The sequence below is a fragment of the Pinus tabuliformis genome, chromosome 1_2 (genome assembly GCF_031772625.1).
Source record: "Pinus tabuliformis cultivar Carrire ecotype Pingquan chromosome 1_2, CPIR1, whole genome shotgun sequence".
NCBI classification, from domain to species: Eukaryota; Viridiplantae; Streptophyta; class Pinopsida; order Pinales; family Pinaceae; genus Pinus; species Pinus tabuliformis.
In genome coordinates, this window is record NC_142298.1 from 920,229,456 (window position 1) to 920,245,577 (window position 16,122).

General features: G+C 37.6%; 3 protein-coding genes across 3 annotated transcripts in view; 1 reads left to right on the forward strand and 2 right to left on the reverse strand.

Annotated features, from left to right (window-relative positions):
* The window catches only part of LOC149208945 (uncharacterized), a 2,712-nt gene extending 1,033 nt beyond the window's left edge, over positions 1–1,679 (reverse strand). Inside the window, exon 1 of the mRNA XM_089398465.1 lies at positions 1–1,679. This exon is cut by the window's left edge and continues 1,033 nt beyond it. Coding sequence (XP_089254591.1) covers positions 1–1,679 — 1,679 coding nt within the window.
* Positions 1,680–1,718: 39 nt separating this feature from the next.
* Positions 1,719–2,921, reverse strand: LOC149208946 (uncharacterized). Its single transcript, XM_089398466.1, has one exon. The coding sequence runs from the start codon at positions 2,919–2,921 to the stop codon at positions 1,719–1,721; it is 1,203 nt and encodes a 400-aa protein (XP_089254592.1).
* Positions 2,922–8,478: 5,557 nt separating this feature from the next.
* Positions 8,479–15,180, forward strand: LOC149208947 (uncharacterized). The gene is made up of 8 exons (XM_089396224.1): positions 8,479–9,245; positions 9,385–10,414; positions 10,605–10,997; positions 11,089–11,361; positions 11,499–12,635; positions 12,808–13,416; positions 13,509–14,000; positions 14,159–15,180. The coding sequence occupies exons 1-8, from the start codon at positions 8,713–8,715 to the stop codon at positions 14,906–14,908; spliced, it is 5,217 nt and encodes a 1,738-aa protein (XP_089252350.1). The 5' UTR covers positions 8,479–8,712; the 3' UTR covers positions 14,909–15,180.
* Positions 15,181–16,122: the final 942 nt, after the last annotated feature.

Genomic DNA, 16,122 nt, shown 5'->3' on the forward strand with positions numbered 1-16,122 from the left:
AGCCATTTCTGTGCCATCTCCTGAGACATTTGCAACTCGTTAGCTTCTTTCCACCGTGGGATGGGGCCATGCCATTCCGCTATCAATCCGTCCCAGAAAAATATGCCTTTTCTGTGAAAATAATTCAGTAAGGATTCTGGTATAATTAAATCATCAGCACCACATTTGAATTGGTCTTTTCCAATAAGTATTTTACTTCCTGTTTGTAATTGCCAGATTAAATTCTTCAAACAAAATGATTCAATTCTGCGGAAGCTTTTCCAGATTGGAGATCCATTTGAAACTCCAATGGATCCTTTCCGGTACCAGAACTGAATGCTCTTTCTGCTTAAATACTTCATCTGAATCATGTGACTCCACGGTCCTTCGCCCCGAATAGCTCTCCAAAACGACTTGCACAGTAGAGCTTTTCCAATAGTAAACAGATTGGATAAGCCCCAGCCTCCCATCTTCTTTGGTAATGAAATACTGACGAGTTTAACCAGATGAAATTTCCTCCTATCAGCATGTCCCCCCCATATAAAATTAGCTGATAATCTATTCATGCTATTTATGGTACTCACTGGTAGAAAATATAGGTGCGCCCAGTAAACAGTAAGTTGGTTTAATACTGTTTGAACTAAAATTATTCTCCCCGCTAATGAAAGGCTTCTGTACTCCCATGCTGATATTCTCCTGTAGAATTTGTCCAAAATCCAACTCCAATCGGATTTCGAGTACCCATTTGCTTTAATCCGGAAGCCCAGGTACTTTATGCCACAACTGGTAGACTGCGCTTTCATTCCAAACAGCTCTGTTAACCATAGAACATCTTCCAGATTTATATCGGAATGATAGATAGTAGAATTTTCCTGGTTAACTTGTAAACCCGTAGCCTTTTGAAAGTTTTCCATAATGTCATAGAATCTCAACCAAGTGACCCTGCAAAACATTGCGAATAATATTATATCATCAACAAATAGATTATGAGATATAGAAATGTTCCTGCAGATTTTGAGGGGGTGCCACGACTTTTCATTAACAGCCTTTTTGATATGTAAGCTGAGAGTATCCATCACCAGAATAAATAGTAGCGGAGAGAGTGAGCATCCTTGCCGAAGGCCCCTCTCCGCACGGAAAAAAGGGGATGGAATGCCGTTTACAATGATTGCATATTCCACAGGTTCAACACATGCCATGATCCAGTGGATCATATTGGATCTCAACCCAATTCTTGCCAGCAAACACCTGATGTATCCCCAATCTAGGCAGTCGTATGCCTTCCTGAGATCGACTTTGATAATGACCGCTTCCCTTTTCTTAGAATGGATATCATATAATGCCTCTTGTGTACCAGCAACTGCATCATGTATATATCTTCCTTTTAGAAACCCATGCTGTTCTTTTGTTAGGAAATCTGATAATACTCCCTTCAATCTCTCAGCAATGATCTTTGAAACTATCTTGAAAGATATATTGCACAACGATATTGGCCGGAAATCCTGGAAAGTCTGGGCATCCCCTTTTTTGGGTATGAGAGCTATATTGGTGGAGCAGAGATGCTTGTTAATACTACCCTTTATTCTGGTATCTTCCACCATCTTCAACAGGTCTTCCTTGATTATATCAAAGAAATGTATGAGAAACTCAACTGACCAGCCATCTGGGCCGAGGCTTTTGTCCCTTTTGAAAGTTTTCATAACTACCAGTAATTCCTCCTCGGTAACCGACGGATAAATCTAGTCGTTTAATTCATTATCAAACATCCTCGGAAATATATCTATACCCCATAATATATTTTGAAAACTGTGATTATCCATTCTTTTATATTGCTTTTTAAAATATGCCACCGCCTCATTTGTAATATCCTGCTGGGAATGCAGAAAGCCTCCATCTCCGTCACTGATTTTCCATATTGTATTTTTGTCCCTTCTTGCATTGGCGAATCTATGGAAAAACTTTGTATTTCGGTCGCCTTCTTTCATCCATATTGCTCTACTTTTCAACCGCCAGAATGTTTCTTCTTGTTTCAAGATTTGCAATTTCTTTTTTTGAAGACTCTTAATACGATGTCTCATATCAAAAGACAATGAATCATATGCCATTTCTTCTGCAACATAGTCAAGTTCCTTTTGGATTTTCCTGAGCTCTTTTTTATTCACTTGTCTTTTCTGATACTGCCATTCTTTTACTATCTTCCAGATTTCTTTCATCTTTTCAATGAAGGACAAATGAAAAGGAGTAGATTCTGTTGTAGACATCTCTTTCCACGCCTTTACTACAGTGTTATTGAAATCAGGCTCCTCCAGACATTGTCTATTGAATTTAAATGGGAAACCTTTTCTAATTCCCATAGTTCTCCATCCAAGTATGATCGGTCGATGATCAGATATAAAGACATTTTCAACAGTAGAGTAAGGCATGCCGAGGGATTCAATCAAACTGGCATGTAAGATGAACCTGTCGATTCTCTTAGCAATGTAAGCCTTTTCATTCCTTCCATTGTCCCAAGTGGGCATAAGTTTGGGAGGGATAATGTCAATAAAATTTTTGTTTAGAAATTCATTCCTAATCCTGGCAGCAATTGGATCCTGCTTCTTACTGATGCCCCAGATTTCATCCGTGTTGAAAGTGATGTTTAGGTCACCTGCAATCAATAATGATTCAACATCAAATACTTCTGATGTGATAAGTCTATCCCAAAATGCCGATCTGTTCTTGTATGGAGCATATATGTTCAATATATTTATAGGACATTTAAACCCTCTAAACCGAGCAGAAATTAGTATGCTTGCAATGCAGCTGTATGCATTTGCGCATATCCATTGAGGGTCCCATAATACCGCTAATCCACCAGATAAACCAATGGCATCAACTGTTGAGATGTGCCATAGGGGCAGCATCCTCCTGAAATATGATACAATGTCAGAGACAGAGTGCATGGTCTCTTGTATTAAAATGATTTTAGGGCTCGATGATAAAAAAAGATTTTTTAAGGCCAAAAATTTCCAATCTTCTCCCAGGCCTCTAATATTAACAGATAGAATGAAATTCATTTGGAAGGCATTCCGGCCTTATCAGCTCTAAGAGGCCTGTTATCAGATATGTCTGTAATAGGAATGTCTACCAGAGAAAGATTTCAGAAACAACAATCAGATACAACTCCCCTCCCCCTGAAGTGCCTACTGCCCCTATTGTTCTTTCTTCTCACTGTGATATTCTTAGCAGATGAAGGGCTGATCTTAGGCGATATAGGGGTCGCAGGCTTATGCACAGTGAGAGGCATGAGGTCAAGTGATTTCTTGGACAACAGGTGGTCTAAATCGCTACCAACAGAATTTATGGGCGATGATTTAGGGGAATTAGCAGGAGTGGGAGAAATCCGGGCATCTAAATCATGTACCCCAGGTGCAGAAAATTTTTTGTGGGGCGAGGAAGAAGTATGGATGAGCAGAGATTCAACTCCAGTAGGAGGTCGCGGACTGGGCATCAGACTTTTTACAATTTGATCCACGAATGGTTCCTTTGGAGGTTTTGGAGGTCGGGGGATCTCATATTCAGAAGTTGTTTCTAGTGCAGGCATAGACAGCGAGATTCGGAAAATAGGATCTGGTTCAGTCGGCTGAGAGGGATATAACTTATGAACAATTCCAAAATCAGCATCTCGGGAGAGTCGTGAAGTGGAACGAGGAGATGCCGCTTTCTCCGAATTCGAAGAAGACATTTTCAGCTTATGTGGCAACTCCACAAAATTTGTGAAACCTTGATGCTTTCGAACTTTATATTGATGCCTCGGACATTGTTTGACAAGGTGCCCTGTGTGATGACAAGCAGCGCACCAAAAAGGCACACCCCAGAAATCTAATCTCTGCCGAATGGACAGATCTCTCCAGTTGATGTCGATATGCTCCGGAAAGCCCCCTATGTAGGATCTTTCAATCAAAATCCAAGCAATACGTTTTTCCTTCTCTCCCCGGCACCAAGGGTCAACATAAACACACCTACCAATAACATTTCAAATTTCAGTTAAGGTCTCTATCGACCAAAACTCCAGTGGCAGTCTGGGAAGTTTCAACCAAATAAGATTATTAGAGGGGGTATTTCTAAGGGGATTGAATCCCAAATACCACCTGTGTAATGAAAGAAAACTGTGACCAAATACCCATTGATGGCTCAAAATGGATTCCAAATCTTCTGAGTTAAGAAAGTTAAAACAAAACCACTTTTTTAGTAAACGGGCAATTTTCGGGATATACCCAATAATGGGTTTCCATTGCACCTCTAGCTAATCTCTCATCTGCTGTTCGGTCATCTCCGGGAAATGCCACCTGCCAATTAAAGCTTTATCTTGCAGGTTATCAATACGTTCTGTCAAATGAGCACTGTCAATTCTAATGGCATCAGGAGGTGAAATAGCTTTAATAGGTTTATGGCTTTTGTGATGACGATCCCCAGTAGTAGCTATGCCAGAGCGATCAATCTCTGCCTTATAGTCAGGAGGAGGGTTCGATGGGAGAATCAGCGTTTCATCCAGCGTGGTATTCCACTCATCTGACACTTTGGTATTATGATGGAGGGATTCTGCTTGAATGGTCGCGCGGACCATAGCCTCCGTGGCAGATGAATCTGACTTTAATTCCATCAGAAATAAAACAGCAGAGACATGACAATAATACCATAGGGTGTCCAATGTAGGATTAGTATGTACACTACCTACAGATATGATAGGATATGGAGAGAGAAGGATCACCTAATAGGTGACAGTTGAAAGAACAGGCAAAGGACGTCTCGGGATGAGAAAGATAATGCTCTATGAGGAAGGACTTATAATCAAGTCAGCTGTCGACCATAAATAATAATGATAGACATTCTCCAGAGCAGGAAATCCGTCCGGATGGGATATCTTCAATTACTATCGACGACATTAATAACAATCGGTAATTACGCCCGTCCTGAAATGGCTTGTTAAATAGTACAATAATAGATATGAATTTGCAGAGCCTTACCCAAGGTGGTAAAATTCAAATCTTATCGGAAACCATAAACCAGAAGTCAATACTGGATATCAAATCCAGTGTAATCAGAGCAGATACCAGAAGCAGTTACCAGTAGAAGAATGTCACCTATGGCCTCATAAAATCACTCAAGTGGCCACATCCTGACATATTATACAACAACATATAACTTCCTCACATACACACCACCATGACCCCAGTTTACACCGGAAATCTAAACAAGGTTTAGATATAATGCAATTACACTGATACCTAAAGACCTAATCCATGACCAGCAAGATACAGTTTTTTCAGACATGTAACAAGTCCATATGGCATAAACAGTAACCAGCCTTCCTCTATAAAGAGATTCTGTCTATATAAAATCAATATGAGCAGAATCTATAATATGATGCTGAAACTTCCAAATATCATAACCCAGTAAACAGAAACTCCCTCATTACTAAATCCAGAGAACCATATTAGAAAATTATAGTATGATAGAGGCGCATACCTGGATGTGTCGACGGTCCCGAATATGGGGTGCATTACACAAGAAAGAACAACAAGTAATAATCTCAACACAGTGTTGTTAGAGTTATGTAGATGAAAGCCTTCGAGAGACTGGTAGTATGAAAAATAATGTCTGGCGAAAGCAAATAATGAATCTTGCAGCTAATAAGGTATCTTGTCTTGACTGTGAAGGAAGGAAAATGGAAAAACTATGTAGGAGTATGGCAATCGATGAGATAGCTGCAAGTAGATTGTGTCAACAGGTGTCAAATTGCATGTAAACTGAGAGAGTCCGGTCTTACCACCCAGCGCTCCTCGGATTGGTTAATCTGTAGAGCGTCCCCCGTTTTTGAACAAGAGCTTGTTACAAGCATCAAAATGGTATTTGGCTATGCTTGCTGCAAAATGGTTACCGTCTCGTTGCTTTGTGTCTTTGGCCCATAAGGGCAAGCGAAGGCTTAATTCTATAGAAGACTCCTTCGACTGGGATTGTTATGAGAATGGATTCAAAGCTCCAAGATTAAACAAGTGACTCCTTGTTAATTTATGTTTTAAAAGCCTCCAACATTTTTTTAAGTAATTTACATATGCATGGGATGAAATAGGGCATGTATATGTACTAATTCTAAAATTTATAAATATTTATATTTTATTAAAATCTTATATTTTATAAATATAAATTTATATATTAATTAAATTTAATTGAAATAACTAATTATTTTTAACAAACATTTTTATCACATTATTTATTAAAAATAATAACCGATAACGATTATGTCGGTTCATTTAACAACATTTTTATCACATTATTTATTAAAAAATAATAACCAATAACAATTATGTCGGTTCATTCGGTTGATTCAATAAATCAAAAGGCACACAAATACCATCATGACATATGTGTAGTGGTTAAAAGTACCCACCAAAAAACAATTATCAAATGTAACATAAATATATTTAAATATGTTATTTTTTTTAAAAACAATTATAAAATGCAACATAAATATATTTAAATATGTTATTTTTTTGAAAAGAAAATGTGTGTATGTGTTTTTCTTTTCCTAATTTTTATGTTATAAAAATTAATACCATGGTAGTGGATTACAACAAATTTTAAAATTTTATAATCACTGAAGTCATAATTATATGATTTATTTTTAGTATGATTTTTTGGAAGTTTTTTAGTTTAATTTCTCTAAAATTTGATAGGAATTTATTGAAATCACAAGTTTGATGGTAACCCTTCCACAATCAAAATACTCTAAAATTTTTTCAAGACACTGAATCCATATATATAATTAAACAACTAATTCACGTTAATGTTTTTTATCAAATTCCAACAGCGAAAAATCACACTAAAAACAATTCCCATAATTATATACTCACGTCCCACACTCACGTCCCACACTCACGGACTAACCAACCAAATCCGCCAATCGTCATCATAAACTCTCTTACCACAGTTTTGATTCCTCCTATGAGTACAATATATACAGTTTTTTCGTGCTGAAAAAAAACTCTCTTACCGCTCATCCCTGAAATTTGCGTGCACCACAATTTCCTCGTATTTTACTCATCAAATCCGCCAGCTTTTAGGTGGCATATAATAATGTGCCACATGGCGAGACAACGCACAAGGATCGTAACGCACAAAAGGAGATGGCAGAGAAGGGCACAAACATCGATTACTTTCCGAGGAAGCAAATGTGAAGGAATATCAAATCTCGACCATTGGTTAAAAAGTTAACCTGGTTCATTTACATGAATTTAAAATAAATGAAGTTAAAGAGAGTTATATAGATTAAATGATTGATAAATTTGGATAAATATTAATTTATAATGAATATTAAAATATTTGCCTTTTGTATTATTAAATTTCAAAAAAATATAATAAAAATTAACTATATTACAATTGTATTTTAAATTTATTATTATTATTAATTATAAAAATAATTAATTTATAATATTAGATTTTAGATTTTTGTGATCTATAATGATAATGAAATCGTCTTTCAGATTGATCACATTATTAAGATTTGGTGGATGTTTCAAACCATATAATGTGGCTCATCCTAAGAATTAGATGGTTCGAAACATCCAACAAATCTTAATAATGTGATTAATCCGAAAAAAATCTCATTATAATTAATATATAAACTAAAACTATATACATTTAAAAATATATGTAGCAAAATTTTTAATTATGAATATTCATTGTATTTTACTAAATAAATTTTGTTACAATATGATAGATGAATACTCTAACATATTTATATGACATACTCAAAAAAATACCAATTTATTTTCAGAAAATTTTTCTAATCTATTAATTTAATTAAAAAAATATAATTACTTTTGAAATAAATATCAATCTTTAATACTATTACTTAAAATCCCTATCATAATTTATCCCTTATTAAAATAAAATTAAAATTTTAAAAATCGCAGTAACTTTTATAAATTGCAAATACAATGTTACGTGCACCCTATTCACATTCACATACTATAACATTAAGAACTTTTATAAATCTCAAATACAATGATCCCCTATTTGTTCACTTCTAATTTCAAACAACACCAACCCAAAAAAATTGAAAAGAAGTAGTCACCCGGTTAACCTACCATATTAATCGTGGATGATGATGTCACATTTCCATCCCCAATACCATTCACTTTTTATATCATGGTTTTTTAAAGATTATTTCCAGGGTCCACTCGCGGTGGACAACAATAATGTAATATTTCCCATCAGGATTAACTTTTACTTTATCGTTTCAGACAGGGTACAGGAAAGAGTTAACCAGTTATATATTGGGTATTTAATATCTTCAGAGCAGCACGCTACTTAACGCGATAACACTGGAGCGGGCAAATTTGGTATTAAATAATATTTGCCCGCTCCCGTGTTATCGGGCTAAGTAGCGTGCTGCTCTAAAAACATTAAATACCCAATATATGGCTGGTTAGCTCTAGCCGTACGGTTTGCTCACGGTGAAATCCAACTTTAACCCTAGATCAGTGGTCGCTTGCTGATTCCTTGTCAGTGCGAGGAAGTGGGGTTGCAGGGTTCAAAGAATGTGGGATGCAGGACGCAGAAAACTACACTGACCATTCTCATATCTTTATATGCTTAATTTTCTCGCTTCACTTTGAAACACCCTGATTCGAGATCTTCGTTGGTTGTCTCCTTAGTCCCTGTGTACCAGTTCGTTTCTTTTCCATATCCATGGCCTTGAGACCTTTCCAGTCTGCCTCCTTTGCTTCAACAGTGGAATTTCCATTTCCAAGTCGATCCGCCACAAGCTGTCAATCTGTATATTATGACGTTTACATCAACCACCATGGGGTCGATGTGAACAAGACGTTCGCCAGCTTCCTTTTCCGTTCACTCCGACGTAAGGGTTTGCGCGCGTTTCTCGACTTGGAAGAATTTGATATGCAAGATTCCCTATCAGATAAAATACAGCAAGCCATACTTTCTTCTTCTGTTCACATCGTCATTTTCTCCAAGAACTATGCCCATTCTCCTCGGTGTTTGAATGAGCTCGTTCTTATGTTGAAAACTAAAGCAAGGATCCATCCAGTGTATTATCATGTTGAACCAGATGAAGTTCGTTTCTGTATTAAGGGTTCTTACGCTGATGCCTTTACCAAGTATGAAGTCCAGGGCAGGTACAGCGAGAAAGAGATTGGCGATTGGAAGAAAGCTCTCAGGGAAGCTTCCGAAATCGATGGATGGGATTTGCACGCGTTTAACCAGTAAGGATTAATAATAGCCGTCTTTATTTGATCCTCGATGTGGTGCTGCTGTTTGTCCTTTTATTTTCCCTCTTCGTCCTAAAGGTTTCTTTAAGTTTGCAGATAATTAGATTTCTGACTCTACATTTTAAATGTTCAGTGATGAGGGGAAGCTGTTGGAGAAGATAGTAAACAGAGTATTCAGAGAGGTGAAGCCAAAACAAATTGCAAAATATGCAGTTGGGCTGTATGAAGCTGTTGAAGATTTTGAGATAAGAATAGCCGAGATTGCGCATGAGAGAAAGAAGAATGCTAAACTTGTGGCTATAGTGGGAATGAGCGGGTCTGGTAAAACAACTTTGGCCAAGCAATTGTTCCACCTCAAGAGCTCTGCATATGATGCCTCATGTTTTCTATATCATGTCCACAAAACATCTGCTATAAACCAGTTACCAACTCTCCAAAGAAAGTTGTTAAAAGACTTGCTGCAGCTGGATCACAAAATTCACAGCACGAATCAGGGAAAGGAGATTCTCAGATCTTGTTTTGCAGCAGTTGGGACGAATTCTAGGTTTCTTGTAATTTTAGATGACGTTGATCACAACGACCAAGTAGATGCACTCCTCGTGGAAAGTCTCCTTCGAACTGATAGTCTGTTAGTAATTACGTCCCGTGACAGGCACCTGTTTGAAAGCCAACCTGAAACCATACTCTACGAAATGAAAAGATTGAACGAAAACCACGCCAGAGAGCTCTTTTGTTCGCACGCCTTCCACCGGCGCCGCCCAGTTAGGGGATTTGAAGATTTGGCGGAATGCTTCTTGAGAGCATGTGCTGGCTTACCTTTATGGCTCATAGTGTTCGGTAGACTTTTTTCTGTAATATTTGAAAGCTATGTATGGGAATCGGAACCTCATAAGTTGTCCAGATCAGGACTTCAAAAAGAAATCGAAGGCTTTTGCATCGGCTACACGGGAAATACAGCCATACAGATTTTATGGAATGCTTTGCGATGGAACGGTGAGCAGGGCATTCAAACCCTTGAATACAGGAGCTTTAATGAAGTAGAACATGGACAAACCCTACCCGTAAGAATGCATGATCTGCTCCAATATTTAGCAAGGTACGTAGTAGCGGCTGATCAAAATGTTCCCCGGCGTCTGTGGAACCTCCTGGATACAAACCCTTCGGTATATTTCTCTTCTCAACGCTAAGTCTGTTACAAATAATATTCGATACCTTAAATTTTCAGTCTACAGGTTTAATTTATTTAAAAGTTCGAAAGTTATTATATCGCTATGGCTTCAAATTCAATTCAGTTACCTGCCACACAATTCTACACTGTTTTCTGAGTCTGGTGGGTTACCTTTATCGCTCAAGGTGTTCAGGGGACATTTTGGGGAGATATTCGAGGAAAAAGAATGGGATATAGAACAGCGGAACTTGACCGAAGTGCCGAATAAAGAAATGAAACACAAATTTCAAATAGGTTATGATGTCCTGGACAGGGATGAAAGAACGGTGGTTCTTTCAGAGGATGCCCAAGACGCTTTTCTGGACATTTGTGCCTATTTTGGTGGCTGGGAATGGGAGACAGTAGCATCTATTGTGGGAGAGAAAGAGCTTCTTACCCTGGCAGAAAGAGATCTCGTGACAAGAGTCTTTGATGAAGTAAAGGTGCGCGATACGGCTGTAGAAATTAGTGCTAATGTAAGTAAAGGCCTCCGAATCAAAACCACAGAAGACCTGTCTTCTGTTCTTGAGCAAGAACAGGTATGCCCTGACTCCAGTGTTTGGGATTCAACTTTCAACAGTTATATTGATATATTCGTTTGATAATATAGACTTCTCTGATTTTATGTAGGACGTTGCTGAAATAAAAGGGATATGGTTGATGGATAATAAAGTTCGATTTGAACTAGCAGCAGAAAAACTAGATCAGATGCATCGATCCCTACGCGTTCTTGCGCTAGGCGATTGGACAGTCATAAAAGGTACATGTAAGAACAGATTCCAGAGCCTGAGATTTTTACAAGCTGGAAATGTGCCCTATTTGCCATTCAATATAGCCAATCTCGACCAGCTTAGGCTCTTACAGAATGGATGTGGCCAAGAGATGGGTTTCAGTGCGGCAGAGGCAAGTCTTTTTAACATACGTTCGTGCTGTAGATGTATTGGTAATAATTATTATTTTAGGAGACTCAAAGTCTTGTGCTGGACTATTTATTGAAGAGGACTCAGGAGGTTAATGGCATTCATTGTGTGTGCTCACAGAATATACCTCCAACTCTGAGAAAGCTCGAGTTGTGTCAAAGACATAATTGTGCGGGTCTCGTATTAACTTCACAGGTGGTTATAAATCTACAGAACCTGCGAAGTTTGGGGCTCAAAGAATTTGTAGGACAGTTCATGCTGCCAGAAGAATTTCAACTTTTAAGTCAGCTGACAAGACTGGATCTGACTGGATGCAGTGTGCTAAAACTTCCGAAAGGTCTGGGTCAATTAAATGCGCTTGAACATATGAATCTTAGTTGGTGTGTAGGGCTCAAAGAATTGCCGGAAAGCATAGGGCAACTGCAAAGTTTGAGGACTTTGAACTTACAATTTTGTAAAAAACTGAGTCATATACCTGAGAGCTTTGGACTGTTGAAGCTTCTGAGAATTCTTAAACTTAAAGGTTGTCGCAGTTTACAAAAGCTTCCCCCATGTCTCGGTGGATTGAGCTGTCTTGAGGATCTTAATTTGTCCGGATGCGCAAATCTCAGGTTACTGCCTAGCACATTTTTCCTGCTTTCATCCCTCCGAACTTTGAATTTGAAGAAATGCCAGAGTTTACTTGATCTCCCGCACAACATTGGTAACTTCCCCTTGATTTCCTTTAAGCTACAGAAATGTTCCAGTTTGAGAAAGCTTCCTCGGAGTATGGGACTGCTTACGTCCCTCCAACACCGCAGTCTGTCCTTGAATGGTTGTTCTGTATTAAAAGAATTGCCCGAAGAATTCTGCCAACTCAAATTTATCACAAGCCTCGACTTGAGCTGCTGTACTACTTTAGAAGGGATTCCCCATCAATTCATGGAATTGGTGAATCTAAGATATTTGAACTTGGAAAAGTGTGAAAACATTGTCGAGCTTCCGGAAGGTTTTGGCAGCCTGAGTGCACTAGAAGAATTATATTTGAATTCCTGTCCTAAGTTGAAAGAATTGTGCGGGGACTTCGAGTGTTTGTCATCGCTAGAAAAATTGATTCTGAGTAATTGCGAAAACCTAGAGGGCGAATGGATGGATACGATTGTCAAGATCAGGTCATTGAAATTGCTGGACATTACCGAAAGCTGGAAGCTGACCGAGCGATGGATAGAAATCGGATTGGAGGAAAATGATTCGGATTTGATTGTCAAATTCTATCAGGTACCCATAACATCTCAGAATTAAAAAGTGCTTTTGAAAATTTGAAATTTCCGTGTCCTTAGACAGGATCATCTGGCTAACAGCTATAATTAACCTTCTTCCTGTGCTTTTGTATTGTCATGACTGTTTACTTTGTTAATTCACCTGTTTTCTTTTTATTTGGCAATGAAAGGCTGATGGCGATGCTGAGGAAGAGATGATCAGAAAGGCAGCATCTATGTTTTTCAGTGACGAATGTCTCTTGTTAGATGCTTACGGCTGCGAAATTAGGCCATCCACTTTAGCTCCAAACACCACGTTGGTTGTTGTTGTTAACCGTCATCTTTCAAAGGATTTATGGAAACAGCTGGTGGAAAAGATTAAGGCACTTCAAAATAATTCATTAGACCTGCGAATCATTCACTATATCCCCAACTTATCCTACTCAGACAATCAAGAATACCTGCTGGAGCCTAAAGGCACAACCCTGAGTTTGTCTTTTAAGAGCAATGCAGTTCTTTGGGCTTTTCAAAGGATACTTTCTGCAGTTGTAGGCTCTTCTAACTTGAACGGTGACTACGTGGTCACTACAACTGTGGAGGCAGACAACAAGGCCATCAAGCATTTTTCTAGATGGAGAAATATATCAGGTTTGCTCAAACAAATCCACTGCAAATCAGAGAATTGTCTCCATATCAAGAAACAGCTAGACCGATCCCCACAGGAAAATAATATTGAATTGCTAAGAGCATTGCTGGTGACCCATGGCAGAGATTTTCTTTTACATAAACATACAGAACAGGTAATTACTTGATTACCCTTAGATTTCAGCTAATTGAAACACTTTTTTTTTTTAACAGGACAAACAATGTTATTTATCTGATATAATTGCAGGTGGAGGTTGATGTTCTGAGAGGATTAAAATTGGTTCTGCTGTTAATCTCAAGGATCGAAATTGATGAAATGGAGATTTCGATTTTGAAAGAAATCTATACCAAAATGAGGAATAATCGATATGAATTCGAGGTGGTCTGGATGCCCATTGTAAATTTAGATGATGATGCTACATGGGGTTCGTATGTGAGATCTGCATCATCTATGCCATGGTTAGCAGTTGATGATCCCTGGTCAATGGCACCAGGGGTAATAGAATTGGTTAAACAAGATTGGAACTTCGGCCATGACAGCTCGTGTATCTTGGTAGCGGTTGACGAGAAGGGAACAATCAACAACAAAGATGCAATGGGAATGGTGTGGAGGTGGGGGGTGGAAGCATATCCATTTGCTGGAGATGCCTGGGACGACCTCGTGGAGACAGAATGGGAGCAGTTAAAGAAAAAATCAAGCCTAGAATTCCTCTTTCAAAATCTGGACAATTCAAGCACGGTCTGCCTCTGTTTTTCTAGTTAATTGATACGAAATATTGATAGAAATAGTAGTTTCTATTTTTTTAATTTAGTATAGTTTTTTAATGTGAAACTATTGATAGAAACATTAGTGTTGGAGCTATTGCTAATGACAAACTTTAAATTAATCTTTTACAGGTGGTGAAAGAGGCCATGCTTCATGGGCAAATGATCTGGTTGTATGGCGGGGACCCTTTGGATATTCCAGTTTTCACACACGCGTTACATAGTGGGTTGAGAGAATTGGATGTCTGCAACATCCAAATCCTATACATAGGAGGGCCATCTTTTCCATCATCAATTGAATTAATGAATACCCAGGAAACAATATTCCATGAGAATAACTTGCAAAGCATATCTTGGCCAAGCTTATCGTTTCCGGATGCATTACGTTTCTGGCGCCGGGTTGAATGTCTGTGGTGGGAACTGAGAGATAAGGGAGGCCATGAAATGTTTAAAAGACTGAGAAAACTACTAGTCTCTCTTCTTTCTCTGAACAATATTTCACACTGTCAACCAGAGGCAACTGTGTGGATGGTTGCTATGGATGAGAATGGGGAGATGGTGACAGCCAGGGGAAAGGAAGTGATAAATACTTTAGCCAATCCTCCAATTCATTCTTTAAAGGAATTAGAAACGAGAGAAGAATTAATTGAAGCGAGTAAAAGAGGTGAATTGAAACAGGCAATAAAGAGAAGATTTCAAGATGGTGTAATGGCTTCTCAACACCACTCACAACATCATTTGCTCCCCTTCCAACTCGGACATTATCCATGGCCTGGTGTGATATGTGATGTTTGCGACAAGGAAATTATGGCGGCATTATCATTTTTCAAATGCACCATATGTGAAGATTTCAACGTCTGCGAAGCTTGCCTGCACCGATGACGTTTCCATGAAGATAATGCACATCATGTAACATTTTCTTCCCCATCCTTATAAGTGGCAATTATCAGTCACAAATATCAGATGTTAAGGACGCGGCAGCGTTTCTACCCTGTAGGGCACGACACATCAGAGCTGTTCAGGTTAATATTGGATTTGGTATACACGAGCGCTGACTATTGAAGTTAATCTCATACCAAATGTTCTCAAAGGGCACACCATTGTCCTCTCATATATCTTTAGAGTGTACTGGAATAAAATGGTGTCCTCTCATATATCTTAGAGTGTTTTATGCGTGTTACATGGTGCATTGATTAATTATTATCCCTGAGAATAGGGTATAACGCATTCAAAAATAGGTTGATGTTGTTGATTTTTCAATTAAGTTTATGTTGACTAAAAATCTGTGAATAACATGTAAGTGAACATTAGAACTTATAAATAATTTATTTTTTATAATTATTAATTTAAATTAATTTAATTGGTTTTATTTAAGGGATTCTTATTTAATAATGATTACTTCAGATCATTAAATAATGACAATTCATTTGCACCATGTAGAAAATGATAAATGACATAATATTTTATTGTAAATATTTTTTATAACTATTTATAAATAGATAAATATATGTTTTAATAGCTATCTATTTAAATATGCATAAATTTTATATACATTAGACATTATTGCACCATGTAGAAAATGATAAGTGACATGATATTTTATTGTAAATAATTTTTATAACTATTTACAAATAAATAAATATATGTTTCAATAGCTACTTATTTAAATATGCATAAATTTTACATACATTAGACTTTTTTGCTTCTTACTATGAAGTTAATCTTTAGTACAATTAAACAAAGTTATATAAAAGCAATATAAGATATAAAATTGAATCTGCAATGTGTGAAATCATATCATCGATTACAAAGTAGTTAGTTTTCATTGTTGTTGGTTATTGCGAATTAGGTTCCGAGCATCAAGATGGATTTAAGCTGCACGTTGTCTTTGGAGGTAATCATTTCGCTGATTAAATGTAACTCAAATATAACTTTCGCACAACCAATCCAGATCATCTTCAATTTTTGCACCTCCTTAGCAAGAAATGAAGCAAATCAATGAAATCCGCTAACTAAGAAATTAGCACGAAAAAAGAGTTCGAAAGCTACTCGATTAAATAGCTGCGCATGCTTAGCAGCAAATGAAGCAAATCAAT

What these genes read in the sequence shown, in the direction of transcription:
- LOC149208946 (XM_089398466.1), bottom strand. Translation starts at nt 2,921, where the DNA reads ATGCACTCTGTCTCTGACATTGTATCATATTTCAGGAGGATGCTGCCC.
- LOC149208947 (XM_089396224.1), top strand. Translation starts at nt 8,713, where the DNA reads ATGGCCTTGAGACCTTTCCAGTCTGCCTCCTTTGCTTCAACAGTGGAA. An exon ending in GATTTGCACGCGTTTAACCA is followed by an intron (nt 9,246 to 9,384) that starts GTAAGGATTAAT and finishes TTAAATGTTCAG; the next exon opens with TGATGAGGGGAAGCTGTTGG. An exon ending in TACATAAACATACAGAACAG is followed by an intron (nt 13,417 to 13,508) that starts GTAATTACTTGA and finishes ATATAATTGCAG; the next exon opens with GTGGAGGTTGATGTTCTGAG.